This window comes from Notolepis coatsorum (assembly GCF_963971535.1).
Source record: "Notolepis coatsorum genome assembly, chromosome: 10".
Classification (NCBI taxonomy): domain Eukaryota; kingdom Metazoa; phylum Chordata; class Actinopteri; order Aulopiformes; family Paralepididae; genus Notolepis; species Notolepis coatsorum.
In genome coordinates, this window is record NC_140174.1 from 22752650 (window position 1) to 22771231 (window position 18582).

The 18582-nt window shown below is 44.8% G+C and overlaps 1 protein-coding gene across 1 annotated transcript in view; it reads right to left on the reverse strand.

Moving 5' to 3' along the window:
- snx29 (sorting nexin 29) overlaps positions 1–18582 on the reverse strand; it is a 396887-nt gene that overhangs the window by 184059 nt on the left and 194246 nt on the right. Inside the window, exon 16 of the mRNA XM_084322960.1 lies at positions 10826–10842. Within this exon, the coding sequence (XP_084179086.1) occupies positions 10826–10842 (17 nt within the window). The remainder of the gene's footprint in view (positions 1–10825; positions 10843–18582) is intronic.

The window sequence follows — 18582 nt, forward strand, 5'->3', positions numbered from 1 at the left end:
CAAACCCGCCATCTTTAAATAGCCTTGCGACTACTAAACATTAGCATTAATAATTTGTTTGCAGCGAGAACAAAGTGCAATAAACAAACAAAAAAGATACATTCACAGTGTATTCTGGCGCATTTATTGATGGAAAAAAAACAGCAACACAATTTACCACCAAGAACAAAGAATTTAATCTCACAAAAAGATAGCAAATTTTGTTAGCTTATGTGACTGGGATTTCCAATTATAACCGTTAGCATTGCGGCTACAGTAGCATACATTAGCTAATAAGGCACTGGTTTCATAGCTAGCTTCGATATGTGTGTGTGTGTCAGGTTGAAGATGACATCACGGCGCCCTTGATATGACGACCAGCTACAGGGGGGTACGAACGAAGTACCAGGTACCAAAAGTAAGCGAGTAGAGTCGAGTCGAGTAGGTACTATGCAGTGGAAACATTTTATGTAATGTAAATGTAAAACTTGGGGAACCTCCAGACAGTTGTATGCAAGCTATGTAAGCTACAGCTGGCCTACCATTCCTTTTGTATGCTAACGCTAGCGTTTTGGGAGTTCTAGTGTCAAGAAAGAACCTTTCAGTTTTTTTAATAGCACTTTATTGTAAATCATCCCTCAGGATAAAAACTTCTTTGTTTAGTCACATTCCTAGGAATTGTGTGCCTTAATTTTATTTAAACAAAAACATTACACAAGTCTATAGGCTACTGTAGGCTTACTGAATAGATATTGAATAATGAATAGACAGAAGCGTCATGCAGGTCCCCAATGGTTTGATTACTATTTCCTGTTTCATGTCAAGGAAAAGATATTGTTCCATGTTTATCACACCCTGCTCGGAGGCTTGTTGCTGTGTGTGAATGTCCGTTCTATATACCGTAAGCTTTCATTAATTTGATCTCGCTCCGAGATCAATCTAGCACCAATCTCTCCACACGTACTAAGAGAGAGAGGGAGAATACATTATTCTATATGTACAGTATGCCAGTGTGCGAACCATACGACGATTTTCGGGGGATCTCGGGGGGGGGGGGGGGGGGGGGGGGGGGGTAATACTGCTGGAGCATTGGTTCATTTTTGGTCAGATTTTTCCTTGCGCGATTTCCCGCGCCGCGTGCGAGCAAATTCAAGACACATATCCGGTTGCAAAAAGGTGTCCCACGGTCTCCTCTATGGCCGTGAATATCTTCACGCGGATCGGAATCACGGCGCGCCCGTGGGACATTTTTCCGTTTCGGCGAGTTTATTCCATGCTTTCGGCTTTCCTTTTCTAAGCATTTTCGGGGCTACATGTGAATGAGTAAAAGTTGCGGGACACCCAGATGTACCCAGGGTAGAAAGCTCGCGTGGAGCCCATAATAGGCTCACTTAATACAGCGTTTTTAAAATCACGCGACATTTTCAGGGTCGCAAGCCAACCTTTTCCCCTCATTTTCGATGATGGAAGTGATTTAGGAAAAGCTTCGGCACGCCGAGAGGTACCCGTGGGAGCAGTTACGGGAGCAGTCACGCAAGTTATTGAATTTGTACCATTTTACTGTCTCTCTTTAACTACGTCATCCCCCGCTAAGGTTCATGGGAGATGAAGTAAACACCACAAAAGGCTAGAATGCCGTGAATTATGTCCCAGTAGCCACTACACGCAAATCATTAATCATACATCAAAATAGCCTAAATTTATTATTATACACGATGATGACGATACAGAAAATTACAGAAAAATGAGAAATGCATGGCAAAAATAGCATTTATTGTCAGTATTTTAGAGACCCCCCAAAAATTCACAAATCATGTTTTCAGGGGAGCTGATGTCTGAGCTAGGGGAGCTAATGGCTCACCCAGCTTACCCATGGTTCGCACCCTGCAGTATGCTGGTGTAGGTATCAACATAAAGGTAATTTATTTAGTTTAAATAAACATTACCTTTACTAGTTATGTCTCCCGTTGTATTGGTTTGCCCTCTTGTGGACATAATGAGCAATAATAGATATTCGGTTCGATGTGTTAATTTTTTTTTTGCATTCTCATTACTCATTAATATATCTGATTGTTCTTTATTAAACGAGTGGAAATAATGCATAACATTCTGTCCATTAATTCGGATCAAAGAAGAAAAAATAATCGCTGAGTGTTGTGATAATGAGACCTGGGAATTTGCAAAGAATCAGCCAGGCGACGGCAGAGTAATAGCATGCAGATGAGGGTATCTCTGAATAGAACTCTGAATAAAGCCTGGAGAACACACAGACCTCTCGACATGCAAAACTCAAAATTCTTATTTTCTTATACAGAAGGGTAGTGGACAAACTAAGTTAAACAGACACAGAGGCTGAATGAGGATAACGAAGTGTGTATTCACTCTCTCTCACATGCAGACTTGCACGTAGTCAGACACACACACACACACACACACACACAACCTTAAACAACACTGATTTGCACTGCGAAAGCGCCATTTCAAGCCCACACGGAGGTCGTGTCACCTCTGCCGGCTTTCCTGAGGGCAACGCGGACCACAGAGCCACTCGGTTCCACCTGGCGGCACTCGGCTGCCACCAAGACGTTACGACGCTGTTCCCAGCTCACAAGCCATTCATCACCTCTATTTATTTGGCCTGCCGTAACTCTTAAATAGAACATTAAAAGAGAGGGAATTAATTTTAAGCGTGAAGGAACCCAATTAATTCTCGTGGAGAGGAAGCTAATCAGTTTGTCATTCTCCGGACGTGCCTCTCTCTCTCTGTGTGTGTGTGTGTGTGTGTGTGTGTGTGTGTGTGTGTGTGTGTGTGTGTGTGTGTGTGTGTGTGTGTGTGTGTGTGTGTGTGTGTGCGATTGAGTGCATAATTGGTGTGTGTCTATGTATGTTGGTATGTGTTCGCATGCACATGTCTATATGGTGTGTGAGTGTATGTTTGTGTGTGTGGTGTGTGGTGTATAATGAGTGTGTGTGTTTATGTATGTTTGTGTGTATGTGCCCGCATGCACATGTCTATATGTTCATTCACGGTGGGTGTATTTCGAGCGCTTACCGCGTGGCCATGTGCTAGTGCTCCCAATTAGCTTAAACACTCTCTCTCGTTCTCTCTCCCTCTCTGTGTGTGTGTCTCTCTCTCTCCGTCTCTCTCTCTCTCTCCTGTCAGCCTCTTTTACCTCTGCTGCTATTACTCAGTCAGTGCCATTAGCCGTTTAGAGTGGGGGTGGCAGGTAGGCTTGGGCGGTATCCTTTTTTTCACACCGGCAAACCTTTATGTTATAATACCCCGGTGCACGGTATTTGACGGTATGACTTTCATTTTCATCAGCGGGGGGGGGGGGGGGGGGTTACGTGTTACCAAGTAAACAAATCATCGTCAGCTCTCAGAATGGTAGTCCCGCACCGGTAGAAGCCTGCACCGTTTTAGCGTTAGCATCTAGCCTATAGCCATGGCAGACTATTTGATTCCTTAAGGGCTAGAAATTGCCTGGGTTTTGGTGATATGCTCCCGTTGTTTGGCTACTTCTATGTGCAGTGAAAACTACTTGAATGCTTTATAACCTAGTCATTGATTTAGTTCAGGGTAATCTAAGATTAGCCGCAGAGCTAACGCTACTTAATGTGAGCTAACGCTAGTTATTGAAGCTCAGTAGCTCACAGAGAGAGATAAACAGCTGACAGCGGATAGTACAGGACGGTACAAATACAATAAAAAGGCGGGTGGGGGCTGTTGTGTAAACCTTGTACTCTTTAGTTCACATATAATAAGAGACGGATTATTTGCTTGCTCCAGAGTTGCTCCACAACAACACTGCTCTCGTCACAACGCTTTACGGTATTTTCACAGCACTGTCGCAACATTACCGTAAAACGTGAACACCGTTGTGACCCACTCGCTCCACTAGAGCGGTCTCGCCCTCTGCTGGCGCGTGTGTGCACTACACTCAAAACTCTGTTTCACTGTTATCGAAACTGAAGCGCATCTGTGATTTTGACAGTGACGGACGGTATTTAAAATCAATACCGTCGGTATTTCTAAATACCCTGGTATACCTTAATACCGTCATACCGCCCAAGCCTAGTGGCAGGACGCCTACACCCACCAGATTTGAACATTCATTCACTCTCCCGTCTTTCTCTCTCTCTCCCGTCTTTCTCTCTCCCGTCTTTCTCTCTCTCTCTCTCTCATATATATATATATATATATATATATATATATATATATATATATATATATATATATATTAGGGATGTCCCATATTATCGGCCTACCGATATTGGCATTAAAATGTGATATCGGAAATTATCTGTATCGGTTTTCAAAAAAAAAATATATATATATATATATAATGTAAAATCAATTTAGATTAAATCATCAATTTAGATTAAAAGACTATTTTAATAGCTTTCTTTGAATACAGTTTCTCTCCTGTGAAATACAAATGTTCAACAAAACCATCAACATTGACTCAGCTAGACCTCTTTCTTATATCCGCAGCGCTAAGATTGAAGATTTTTCACTCTATAGATTCATCTAGATTAATTTATTTTAATGCTTATTTTTTTTTATTAATCTCCAAAATTAAAGCATTAATTTTGACAGCTCTAATAAATATCTCTCTCTCTCTCTCTCTCTCTCTCCCCTCCAGGTTTTAATATGCCTGTTGAAAGGTTGGTCTGGACTACATTAGCTCCTACTTGTGGGGCTGTATCTCGCTACCTCCTCTCCGTTCAAAGCTGCCTAAAGGCACAATCGCCCGGCTCTCGTCGCTCACATTTCACACAAAAAATGTAATATTTAAAAATAAAATAAAAATACAACCGTGATGGCATAGGACTACACCGCAGGGAGCATTTGGAAAGTAGGTTGGGAGTTGTTATCGTGAGCTCGGACCTGGTTATGTCAGAGGATTTAGCTTTTTGATGATTTCATATTTAATAGGTATAATGAGTGAAATTACCCTAAAGAAAAATGTACAGACTCATACAGACATAATCCCTCTCAATTATCACTTAATACCCAGTAGAACCTTTCACTCTGCCTGGTTTTTAATTGGAATGCACCGGATTGGATAAACTGCTAGTGGGCAGTCTGTGGTTCTCGGTAGGGTTGGGTACCTTTCCCATTTGAACCGATACCGGTACCTGTGAATCGATACCGGTACCCAACGGTACCTTTTTTCGGTACTTTAGTCTCTAAAAATGTAATCTACCTACCATATATATATATAATATTGCAGCGAGCGTTGTCTGCATCTAGCTTTGTAAAGTGTCACAACACTTGCGACCGTTTTCGGCTTGCCATTGCCCCGACTGCTTTGTTGTTGAATCAAGTCAAATCCTAGGTAAGCTGTATTGTGCGTGTGAACGTTGACGTGAACGTGCGGCACACTTCATAGGTTTTGTTTCGCGGTAAACGAACCGTTGACGTCATCGGACAAAATATATATGTGGCACCAGCGGATCTCACGTGAATCAGTACTCGTGATTTGGTCAGTAACCTGATTCGGTACCCATCCATAGTTCTCGGCTCCCGTTTACAGAAATAAAATAGCGGCTTGTTCACATGTCAATTTTCCCTTTGTCTACTGTAACAAAGGTAGCAGACAGGGGTAGGTGGAAGGTGCAATATGGTTGTACAAATAATCAAACACACAGTCAAACAGCTTTAGCTCCCCGCTGGGCAATGGCCAGGGGCATTTATTTAAACAAAACAGAAAATTAAGAAACCAACAAAAATCATACTGGCTCCCAGTGAAGCACCTAACTGTCTTTTCTATAGTCCAGTCTTTAACTAGGCCGGGCCGCTGTCCGGCTTACCGGCTGTTTAACTCACAGTTTGGTTGTCTCCCAACAGCTCTCCCACTCTCCATTCCAAGACACCCACTGATGTTCTTGGTCTGTCCTCTTTGAGAGGCATGCTGATTGCTAATTGAAAGACAGCTGTGTGTGGGTCTGCATGTGTGCAGCTGTCAGTCTTCTTCTCTCCATTGGGGGGAGCCAACAGGCAGGAACATAGCATCCATTGATCACCATTCCCCTCAGCCCCTTACACTACCTAAAGTTTAACCTAAAATATGTTTCCGACAACATTCTTAGTTTTAAGCTTGATATGATATCGGAAATACGTTCGATGGTAGAGGTTCCATTGTTTTGGTGGTGCTCTAGCGACATCAAGTGGCTGAAACTACTTAGTATGCCTTTACGATCTTTTATTTATCTTTTATTTATTAAATCTTTTCTCCTCCTTCACCTTTCCATCATTCCCAAAGGGGAATAAAAGAAAGTAAAATAAATAAACAATCTCCCAAGAGTATCCATGTGTACACGGTAGACCCTGTCTCCCAGAGCAGCCACCCCAACCCGCCCCAGCCAGCCAAACACTCCATATCGATGGCTACACCCCCGTCCACCCACCCACCCACGACGAGCCAGAATGGCCGCTGCGAGAAATAGGGCGTCCAAAGATCACGATTTGTGCAGGTCAGCAATTTAGCCCTTTGTCCAGTGTCCCGCAACAGAAGAAAATGTCCTGCATTTCAATGAACTCATATATAAAATGTTAAATATATATACATTCTTATTGTTTTGTCTAGTTATTAATCACTAACCATGCACCAATGCCCCGCAGGTAGGCTAGGCTATACCCCAGTGCCCTGCAGGTAGCCTAGGCAGCGGCTATACACCAGTGCACTGCAGGTAGGCTAGGCTATACACCAATGCTCTGCAGGTAGCCATCTCTACTTGCCACTGTTACCAGTGCCTTCTCTCCTGGCTACCACACGTTGTGTTGTCGCATGCAGTTGGAGTAGACCGCTGTGTTACAGTGCAATGCATGGACCAGAGAAGTGGATACGACATGGATCTCATGAAGAATGAGATTCAAGTCGAAGTGCATTTCTCTCCGACATGCCAAGAGATTTATAAACATGCTCTTCATCAGAAGACTCGAAGCAGTGCGGTCCAGCAGGAAATAATTAGTGCTGTCAATCGATTAAAATATTTAATCTGATTAATCGCATGATTGTCCATAGTTAACTCGCGATTAATCGCAAATTAATCGCATTTTTTTTCTTTTCTTTTTTTTATCTACCTTAAACAGATCTTTTTCAAGTTCCAAGTTTTAATACTCTTATCAACATGAGTCAACAAATGCTTGCTTTATGCAGCCATTTAACACAAAAGGATGACCCTCATGCATTGCAAATTTGCATCAAATTCAAAACAGAGTGATGCACAAAATAACTTAAAAGAAAATAATAATTTAAAACAATGAATAAAGTGTGCATGAAATAATAGGGGAAAGAAAACGTTAGGAACTTGTTACATTCACCCACACAAGGGCTGAGTAATCACACACCCCCCCTCTCTCTCTCCCACACACACTCTCCCAGCTCTCTTTCTCTCTTGCCCCTTCCTCATCTCTCTCACCCCCCTCTATCTCTATCTCTCACACACACACACACTTCAGAAACAAACATAGTATCAATGAGAGAATCAATAATACACCTGAGTGAAGTCTAGTAAAAAAAAAAAAAAAATTAAAGTAAAAAAAAAAAAAAAAACGTGAAAGTTAATCGTGAGTTAAAAAAAATAGTGGCGTTAATAGAATCAGGCGTTAACGCGCTAATACCGCGTTAATTTTGACAGCCTCAGAAATAATATGAATCCATCAAAAGGCCCAGATGGTGCGGTCGGGTAGCGCAGCGGACTAAGCGTCTGTCTACCACCGCAGAGACAGTGGGATCGAATCCGGCTGCCGCGGTACCTCCGGCTTGGTCGGTCGTCCATACTGACACAATTGGCAGTGTCAGCGGGTGGAAAGCCGGTGGGGTGGGTCCTGGTCGTTGTAAACAGCGACGCCTACAGGTCGGCACAGCGAGGGAGGGAACTGGGGAAGGTAGTGTGATCCTCCCACGCGTTACACTTCCCCAGTGAGAGTCCTCGCTGTCAGGTGAAAAGAGGCTGCTGGCTGTCTCCTATGTATCGGAGGAAGCATCTGATAAGACTTCAGGGCTCCCTAGACCGGCAAGTGGGGGGGAAAATGCGTGCAACGACCAGGAAGGGGAGGGGGGAATTGGCATAACGACTAAATTGGGATGGGAGAAAAATACAGAAAAAAGTGGAGAAAAAGTAGAGATAAAAAAAATAAAAAAGGCCCAGATGGAGTGGAGCACTGTGCTGAAACCCCTTCGGCCACCAGGATGCTCAATGACAATGACACTACTGTATGTAACAACCCATCATCTACACTCACTGCACACACATCCACATGTACACACTCACTTTAAACAAACACTTTACTCACTTTAGAGACTTACTTTATATGTACTATCTATTATTAAAGAGATTTGCACTACATTCATACCTCATTTGCACCCTACCCTAAGTTTTGTACCTCATCTCATTTCTGCATTGTACCTCACTGTTACTGCGCGCCGGTCTAAACAACATTGCATGCGTGCACGAGGAAGGATAATGATTATGATGTAGCGTTGATTTCAGGAAGATCCGATAATCAGGCGAAAAATGACAACGTGTTTATTGAATTACACAAAAACGCAGTTTTCGCGTCTTTTCCCTGGAATGACTCAGAAGCACCCAAACTATATTCATATTCAAAACGGTATAAAATGGAAATGTACGGATGAAAAAAGAATCTGTTTTTTGCACGTTGACCAGAAGCAAGTCACTGAGACTCGACGGCGTTATTAGACCCATAACTATACTATAAAATATAGGTTTAGCTCTACAAACTACAACTACGTTTTACATGGGTTTAATGGACTGCAAGGAAGAGGTCACTTCCCGGAAGGGGCGTGGCACTCAATGTGTTAATAACTTTTTTCTTTTTTTACTGTATGTACAGTAGCACACTCTCAGGGGCTCATACAGAAACAAGCATTATATCATAAAGTATTCTGTATTTTATTATGACAAATAATAAACAAACTTGAAACCTTTGTCTTTGATTTACCATATTATGTTTTGGGAGAGGTAGGTAGAAGTAACATTAAGGTGCCATTATATGCCAACATTAGTCACAACTATGAAGATGCATCAGCCTACAATGCATGTTTCGTCCTACAGTGTTTCTGCTGCTTTGGTGCCATTTGGCCTAGCTAATAGCTATTGTAACATACAGCCCTATGATCATTGTTAATTCAATCTCATGAGACATATCTGCCAAAACCTAAAGGTCCAACCATTAAAAATATCAAACCCCAAACATAAAACATGTTGATGTAGCAGAGAATAATGGTTTGGATCTCGCCTGTCGACTGAAACTCCAAAGCTGCTGAGCCCCCCTTAGCCCCCAGTGTTTCTATAGCACTCTACAGTCGCCTTTAGCCTACTATGCTCTAATAAATGAGCTAATCTAAATGGTTATATTTAGATCCAATGCTCTAAACATTATGTAAACATAATTTCTTTACACATGTATTCAGTTTTACTTTACTGTCCCGCAACATCGGCATGCTGTCCCTGCATTTGGATCGTGTGTATTTGGTCGCCCTATAGACCACTGCACTTCCACGTTACATTGGGCTCATGGAGGAGAGAGCGGGGGGAGAAAATGTATGAATGTGGATGAGAGCCTTGACATTAAGTGGTTGTAGCTACGGCTGTGGGGGTGCTGGAGACATGATCCAATAGACTTTTAGTCTCCTGAATACGGAGAGACCAGTCCCACTTTTCCGCACCTACTCCCAAACTCTGCATGAGCAGATTGCCCACGGATTGTCCAGAGATCTAGGTTTATCAATCTGCAGTAAATCAGGCACCAGAGAGGGAGATTAAGGTTTTGGGAATCAAGTTCAAGTTTTGTTTTATTTGTCACATATAAAAGTAGGCTACATGTACATTACAGTGAAATGCTTGGTTCTGTATGAGCCCCCTGAGAATGTGCTTCATACAGTAAAAAAGTAAAAAGAATAAAGTCCAAACACTATACAAAATATACAATATACAAACAATGCAAAATGCTAACTTTTTTAAAATGCAAAAATGAGGTATGGGGTATGGATCAAGCCTTGTTTGTGTACCAACCAGTGTTGGGCAAGTTACTCAGGAAGTGTAATTGGTTACTCATTACTGATTACTCCTTTAAAAAGTAATTAATTACATTACCTGTTTCTTTCTATTTACCCCCCTTCGAAAATGTTATGTACAACCTGTTTAGCTTCTGTTGTTAGCTGTGCAGATGTCAGCTCTGGTGGAAACAAAGACTACCTCTCCGAGTGTGGCCTTCAAATTATCTACTCAAACTATCTCCTCGACAATATACCCAGCGGACGGGCTTTCACATTGTCATGTTGCCGTGTCAGATGCTTCATCTAATTCAATTTAGTATTTCTCATGGTTGCAAAACATAGTTTACAACAGACCGCTATTGAACGGACAGCTAAGTAACACATTGCTGCCCAAGGCTGGTACCAACGCACGTCGGGACTGGCCCGGAGGAGGGGATGTATGAATGATCATTGCATTTATATAGGGCTTTTCTCTAGACTCTAGACTCAAAGCACAATGTAGGGTGGAAATTGCCTCCTTCACCACCACTGGTAGCATCCAACCTTGGGCTACGCAGGATCAATGGCTGCCATACACTGGCACCAGGCACACATCACACTACACAATGGCTGAACGGCTCAGGAGACAGGGATTGATGTCAGCCAATTAAGGGGGGAGGGATGATTAGGTGACCTTGATGTCAGAGACCTGATTGGGAATTTAGCCAAGAACATCAGGGAACCCCTTACTGTTTGTAACACGTGCCCTGGGTTCTTTAACGATTAAATTCAGTCGGTACCTCAGTTTAACGTCTCATTCGAAAGACGGCACTCACAGCTGCAGCAGTGCTACCTGCTGGATAACAACACCACCAGGTCCAGAGGACAGAGTGCTCCCTGCTGGACAACAACACCACCAGGTCCAGAGGACAGAGTGCTACCTGCTGGATAACAACACCACCAGGTCCAGAGGACAGAGTGCTCCCTGCTGGATAACAACACCACCAGGTCCAGAGGACAGAGTGCCCCCTGCTGGACAACAACACCACCAGGTCCAGCGGACAGAGTGCTCCCTGCTGGACAACAACACCACCAGGTCCAGAGGACAGAGTGCTCCCTGCTGGATAACAACACCACCAGGTACAGAGGACAGAGTGCCCCCTGCTGGACAACAACACCACCAGGTCCAGAGGACAGAGTGCTCCCTGATGGACAACAACACCACCAGGTCCAGAGGACAGAGTGCTCCCTGATGGACAACAAGAACACCACCAGATCCAGAGGACAGAGTGCTCCCTGCTGGATAACAACACCACCAGGTCCAGAGGACAGAGTGCTCCCTGCTGGACAACAACACCACCAGGTCCAGAGGACAGAGTGCTCCCTGATGGACAACAAGAACACCACCAGGTCCAGAGGACAGAGTGCTCCCTGCTGGACAACAACACCACCAGGTCCAGAGGACAGAGTGCTCCCTGCTGGACAACAACACCACCAGGTCCAGAGGACAGAGTGCTCCCTGCTAGCCAACAACACCACCAGGTCCAGAGGACAGAGTGCTCCCTGCTGGACAACAACACCACCAGGTCCAGAGGACAGAGTGCTCCCTGCTGGACAACAACACCACCAGGTCCAGAGAACAGAGTGCTCCCTGCTGGACAACAACACCACCAGGTCCAGAGGACAGAGTGCTCCCTGCTGGACAACAACACCACCAGGTCCAGAGAACAGAGTGCTCCCTGCTGGACAACAACACCATCCACTGCCTTGAGGAGACCAAGGCGTGGATGAAGCACAACTTCTTACAGTTAAACGGTTCTAAAACTGAAGCCATTATTATTGGCACCCCACACCAAGTTCGCTCATCCACCATCACCACCATCTCCTTCTCCTCCAGTGCCCAAGGACCAATCTCTGCACTATGGGAGATCAGGCTTTTTGCTCTTCCACTCCCAGTCTGTGGAATGCTCTCCCTGACTACCTGAGAGACTGTGGATGCTTTCAAGAAAGGCCTCAAAACCAGGGGTGTAAAGTACTTGAGTAATTGTACTTTGTTACAATACTTAAGTACTGCTTTGGGGGATTTGTACTTTACTCAAGTATTATTAAGTTTGTATACTTGTACTTTTACTCAATTACATTTCAGAGGGAAAAAAACATATTTTTTACTCCTTACATTTAAAATACAAACCTACATAGTACAAAGTACGAATCTCGCAGGTCCAACCATTTTAATTAGTATATTTGTTTCTCTGGCCGAACTAAAGGTAACGTTATTAATCCTGCGGCTGCCCTTTATTTAAAAACCCATGCTGATTGGTCCTTGTGCAAGACTAGAAACACCTGCTACCAGAAGAATAGACAGTCCCTGCTCCCTGCTCAGAGTGCTCCCTGCTGGACAACAACACCACACAAGGACAGCGGCCTTGATCGGACCTTGCACCGGTGATCCTCCGATCATGAGTCCGGAGCTCTACCCATGTAGCCACGCTGCCGGACGCATGCAACCGTTACTTAGCACTGCTGGGATCATGTTCATGACAGGGAAACTACAAAAGATGGAAGGGTCATCACGTGAATGCACATTGGTGTTGAAAGTGTTGAAACCTTCAGTTTGGCAGACATTGAGTTTGGGATCATCATCATAACGTCATTCAAGCTGGTTATTTATTACCTCAGATGTCAGAATCATCTGCAATTTGTTGCATTGATAACTAGCTAATGTGTTTGATATGTTGGTTGATGTATATTTCCTCAGATAGCTGATATATTTATAATTTTAATACACGCTTCAATAGAACTGGCACCTCTCTCTCTCTATCTGCCTCTCTCTCTCTCTCTCTCTTTCTCTCTCTCTCTCTCTCTCACCACTCCCTTTCGTTCTCCTCTCATTCTCCCCTACTCACCAAGATAAAAATACACCCACGCATGCACACACACACATACAGATTGTATACACACGCACACTCGCACAGCCACACAAACACACAATCCCACAGACACACACAAACCAACACACACACGCTCGCACCCAGACACATGAAAACGCATGCAGACACAAGGCTCCACACTAATCTTTTCCCCAAGGAGCACATGTGCTCCTAAATTGAAAAAATGTATCACTGTGTTACTGAGTTTTATACTGTGCGTGCGTGCGTGTGCATACTAAGGGACAAACATCTGTGCAATAGCACATACCACCAAAATCACACATTGGCCCATGCCTACTAGACGCAAAGAATATAGGCCGTCAAGCTGCTTTTGTATTGTTGTAGTGTTGTCAGTTGTCACAATACCAACATTTTGACTTCGATACAGATATAGATAGGAAAGGTAATGAAATATATTAGATGACAGAACATGGACAATTCTTTATACAATTATTTAATTCATTATAATTTCAACGCTATTGAAACGTAAATAATAAAAAAGAATTGTATTATTCTGTCACAGCTGCTGTGTATGCCTCCAAGCGTTCCCAGAGATAGCTTACAGTAGTTAGCTTAGTTAGAGTTAGCAGCTAACATTAGTTAACGTTTTTAGTGCGACGTGGGTATTTAGGAATGGCGGGGATGCAAAGCATGTTAGACCATTGGACCCCGTTGCTCGCAGAGTTTTCGTTGCCCATACTGTAGAAACAGCGTGACGTTTGTGTGAATTAACAAGACAGGAGAATAGAGCGTGTGTCAACTGTGCGTCTGTATTGCAAGCAATAACATGGGCATCATATAGCTTACATCCTGGTCCCTGCTGGGACGTACCAACTGAACACACCACTGTGGGGTGAGGTAACATGTGACTTGTGAGATGAGTTGTTACAGAGTAGGTCCGCGCTGCTCTGTGTCTATTATGAAATGACAATTGTGCGTTGACACGCCCACTACGCAAAACTATTACTCGCACACTGTGCTCCTAAATGATTTTTCCGGTTCACACAAATAAATGTTTTGGGGCAAATGCGAGTGAAATGCTCGCACTGTAGATACCCTGAGACACACACACACAAATTGCATCCACATGTACAGTACACATACACACACACTCCCACAGAAGCACACACACACATACACACTCTTCTTCTCTCCCTCCTCAACATAATCTCTCTGCCCCTTTTTCTCTAGTTCTCTCTTTCTCTCCTCCTTTCTCTAAATGTGTCTGAGCTGAGCTGAGCTGAATAAACAGCTGAGAAAGCTCTGGCTGGGCTGAAACCTAGAGAGGGGGGGGGGGGTAGAGAAAGAGAGAGGGGGGTGAGAGAGTAAGAGAGAGAGGGATAGAGAGAACAAGAGACAGAGAAGGAAAGTGAGAGAGTGGTAGAGACACAGTGAGAACAAGATACAGAGGGAAAGAGAGAGAGCACAACTAACTCAAGGGAGGGTGGGAGACAGGTGGGGAGAGAGTGAGACAAACAGGGGGATAAAGAGAAAAGAGAGAGAGGACATAGTGAAAAGCAAAGAAGAGATGGAGAGGAGAGGGAGAGAGAGTGGGAGGGGGGAAGAGAAAGCCTTTGTCTTCGTCTACTCAGTGTAGACAAAAAATACTTTAGCAACTATTTTCCTAGTGTTAGGGAATCACACAGCCACGGAACCAGATCTAACTCCGCAAAACCTGCATCCTCCAAGGTGTAGAGCAAAGATGGAGCCATTTTTTGCGCATGACTTGTTGTAAGATGTACTGCATCGTAATGATGGTCAAATAAACTAAACTAAAGAAGTGTCCCTCTCTCACTGTCTCACTTTAGCCTCGCCGTCCCTAAACAGGAAATGACACGAGCCGAGAGAAGGAGGACCAATATAGACATCACAAGCTGTGCTGTCCACTCAGATGGGGGGGGGGGGGCTTTGTGGATGAGAGGGAAAAATGGAGAGAGAGAGAGAGAGGAGAGAGAGAGAGAGAGAGAGAGAGAGAGAGAGAGAGAGAGAGAGAGAGAGAGAGAGAGAGAGAGAGAGAGAGAGAGAGAGGGAGAGAGAGAGAGAGAGAGAGAGAGAGAGAGAGAGAGAGAGAGAGAGAGAGAGAGAGAGAGAGAGAGAGAGAGAGAGAGAGAGAGAGAGAGAGAGAGGAGAGAGAGAGATGGAGCGAGGAGAGAGAAACAGAGAGAGGGGAGAGAAACAGAGAGAGAGGAGAGAGAGAGACAGAGAGAGAGAGACAGAGACAGAGAGAGATAGAGAGAGAGACAGAGACAGAGACAGAGACAGAGACAGAGACAGAGACAGAGACAGAGAGAGAGAGACAGAGACAGAGAGAGAGAGAGAGAGAGAGAGAGAGAGAGAGAGAGAGAGAGAGAGAGAGAGACAGAGACAGAGAGAGAGACAGATGGAGCGAGGAGAGAAAAGTACTTGAGTTGATAGACGCCGGGCTATATATACGGCGGATGACTGAGACTGAGCTCATCATAAAAGCGCCTCCTGCTGCGTCGCCCATCGAGCTGCAGAAGGGGCTGGACAGCCACACATCGCTTGATGTCTCGGTCCATCACTCTTATTGCTCTGAACGTGAAGTGACTCAACGAGTATGGTGTTGAAGGACACACTTGTCAGCTCGCATTTCAGGGTATTTTAGCATATCCATAGCAGAAGTTTAACAACTAGAGACCTAGTTGGGGGGGAGGGCAGGTATTTATATACAATAAACTGTCCGCGGTATGTGCAATAACATAAGTACACATAAGTATAAGTAAATAAAAATAAGTGCACATTAGAAGAGTTAAAAGATAATTGCACATTATATTGATGCAAAATGGCTGAGCATTTACTCAGCCACTTTACTGGATTTGAGTCCAGTAATGAGTCCAGTAATGAGCGGATTAACTGTTCATCAGGTAGAAACTGTTCTTGTACCGGTTTGTGTTTGTTCGTATGATGCGGTACCAGCGACCGGATCTCAGGGGGGTTGAACAGGGCATCACGGTGGCACAGTGGTTAGCACTGTTGCCTCACAGCAAGACGGTCCTGGGTTCGAACCCCAGCAGGGGGGCCTTTCTGTGTGGCGTTTGCATGTTCTCTCCCCGTGTTTGCGTGGGTTTCCTCTGGGTACTCCGGTTTCCTCCCACACCATGAAGACATGCATGGTAGGCAGGGACTACAGATGAAAACTAGCTCATTAGCTAATTCTGGCACATTTACATTGATGTGGAAACTGAAGATGTTGATTAATGTGCACTGTCCCTGGGTAAAAAATAAATATAATAATAAATGAACAGCTGGTGTCCCGGGTGGTTGTGGTCCTGGATGATGGAGATGGCGTTGTTCAGACACCTGGACTCATGGATCTCCTCGATGGACGGCAGTGAACAACCGATGATCTTTTCTGCTGACCCTCTGGATGGCTTTTTTATCCTGACTGGTGGTGTTGCCATACTGTACAACACGGTGATACAGCTCGTCAGTACGCTCTCTACGGTGCCTCGGTAGAAGTTCACAAGCCATTGCGTGCTTATGACACCATTTACACACACAATTAAAAATGGTCTTACACCATTCACCATATTCACGGCCATTTTTCTTTTATGTCATGCTCAGGTTGGGAGTCGCAAAATGGCCGCTGTGTGAATACGGTCAATAAAGATGCCATGTCAGAATATTGAATCATGTATAACGACAAAGGTTTACCAAATAAAATACTGTGCCGCAATTTGACTTAAAACACAAAGTATGCATGTTAACTGCCTCCAAAGACTCGTTATAATCAAGTTTAAAGTAGAATTTGAAAAAGAAGCTCTATGTACATTATACCTGTGCATTCCACTTGATAAAGGAGGCTCATTGTGTCTAAATATGTTATCTTACAATTACAAGATGGATGAACTTAGAGGGCGGGCCATAAACATACTGCGCGTCAAATCGTCACAAGCTCACGTGGACAGCGCAGAGCTGTGATTGGCTCGCTGCCCTGGGCTGGGCCTGATGTACTTCCGTATTTACCATTTATCATCTCGGGAGCTTGGTCGGAGCGTTCCATGATCAATCGTGATTAACTACATGATTAATGGACCAAATTGAGGGAAAGACTGACCGTGGAAGTCCAAAAATATAGCCATTTGTACAACACAACGCAGCACAGCCACCTAGTGGTTCGGCTGTGTACTGCAACCCATGCGTTTAAGTGACGTGGAAGTATGTCAGTCTAGCTCCCACGCGCATAGGTAGCGGAGGTAGCGGAGAGGTAGCGGAGAGGCATTTGCAGGTTAAGCGTTGGCTTAGACGCAGAGAAGAGAGAAGTTTGTTTGGATAGATAGCACTCGAGCTCGGCGAAGAATAAAATAATATATTCTGCCATCTGAAGAAGTTTTGGATTTACCGTCTTTTACTCCTAACGAACAACGGAACAATAAGGGAAGCGGGGCCAGACGGTGAGTCTGAGAGTAATTCCCTCGACTAATGAGAAGCAACTGCGACGGAGGCAGAGGAAGAGCCCTTCGCCTCGGAGCGTGTGTAAAACGCTTCAAAGCGGGCGTCGCTCGTGGAAAAGAGACGAGAGCACCTCTAATTTGCATGAAGCGATATGTTTGTGTGTCTGGTGTGTCTCAGGGCCGTGGCAAAGACGATGACAGATGGTATTTGGGTGCTTCTGTCCCCCCCCCCCCCCCCCCCCCCCCATTCACAGACCCCGTTATCATCGTGTCTCCTCTCCTCTATCTCTCACTCTCTCCGTTTCCTAACGGAGGATTCAGAGTCGGTTGTTTTGTTGGTAATTGTTGTTCTTGTTCCCGCTGTTGTTTATGGATAATTAATGAGAGTGTCTAGATCAAAGGGTGGCTCCGGTGATCCCCCAGGAAGCTCCGACCCATATCTCCCCTCCTTCTTTTTCCTCCAAACCGTGGCGCCAACCCCACAACCCCTCACCCTCCATTTAACAATACAACAGTGTAACTTTAACCGCACGGTCTGGGGGTCGATGGTGGCTCAGGAGGTTAGAGCGGTTCGTCTGGTAATCGGAAGGTTCCACGTTCCGGCTCCTCCCAGGCAGCGTGTCGACCCCATAACTGCTCCCGACGAGCAGGTCGGCACCTCGCATGGTCGCCTCTGCCGTCGGTGTGTGAAGGGATAAAAGTGCTGCATGAATGCAGTCCATTTACCAAGTATTCGGAGTCAGAAGTCTGTAATGGAACCTGCCACAGGATGAGCGTCTGAGCTACCGCTGCAGTTTAGTTGGAAACAGACCTGCTCCTCCGAGTTCTCATTGACAACAACAGACCCCTTCTTGCCCGTTCCACTCACCAGATCTGAGAAGGTGGATGACCTATTTCAGACCGCCAGCTGCGGGGCTCATGGAATCCTGCTATAGGCAGAACTCTTGAATCTTGAACTGATTCTAGGTCAGCACTCAGAGATCGTGAGACACTCCTAGTAGCCTCCCGCTGTCTGGAATGACAGCAGGCAACCGAGTGGTCTGTGTCAGACAGATACAGCTAACCTACTTTCTCCAAGTGTCCTTACATACTGATCTCCTTCCTTCCGTCCTCCCTCCCTCCCTCCTTCCCTCCTTCCCTCCTTCCCTCCTTCCTTCCTTCCTTCCTTCCTTCCTTCCTTCCTTCCTTCCTTCCCTCCTTCCCTCCTTCCGTCCTTCCGTCCTTCCTTCCTTCCTTCCTTCCTTCCTT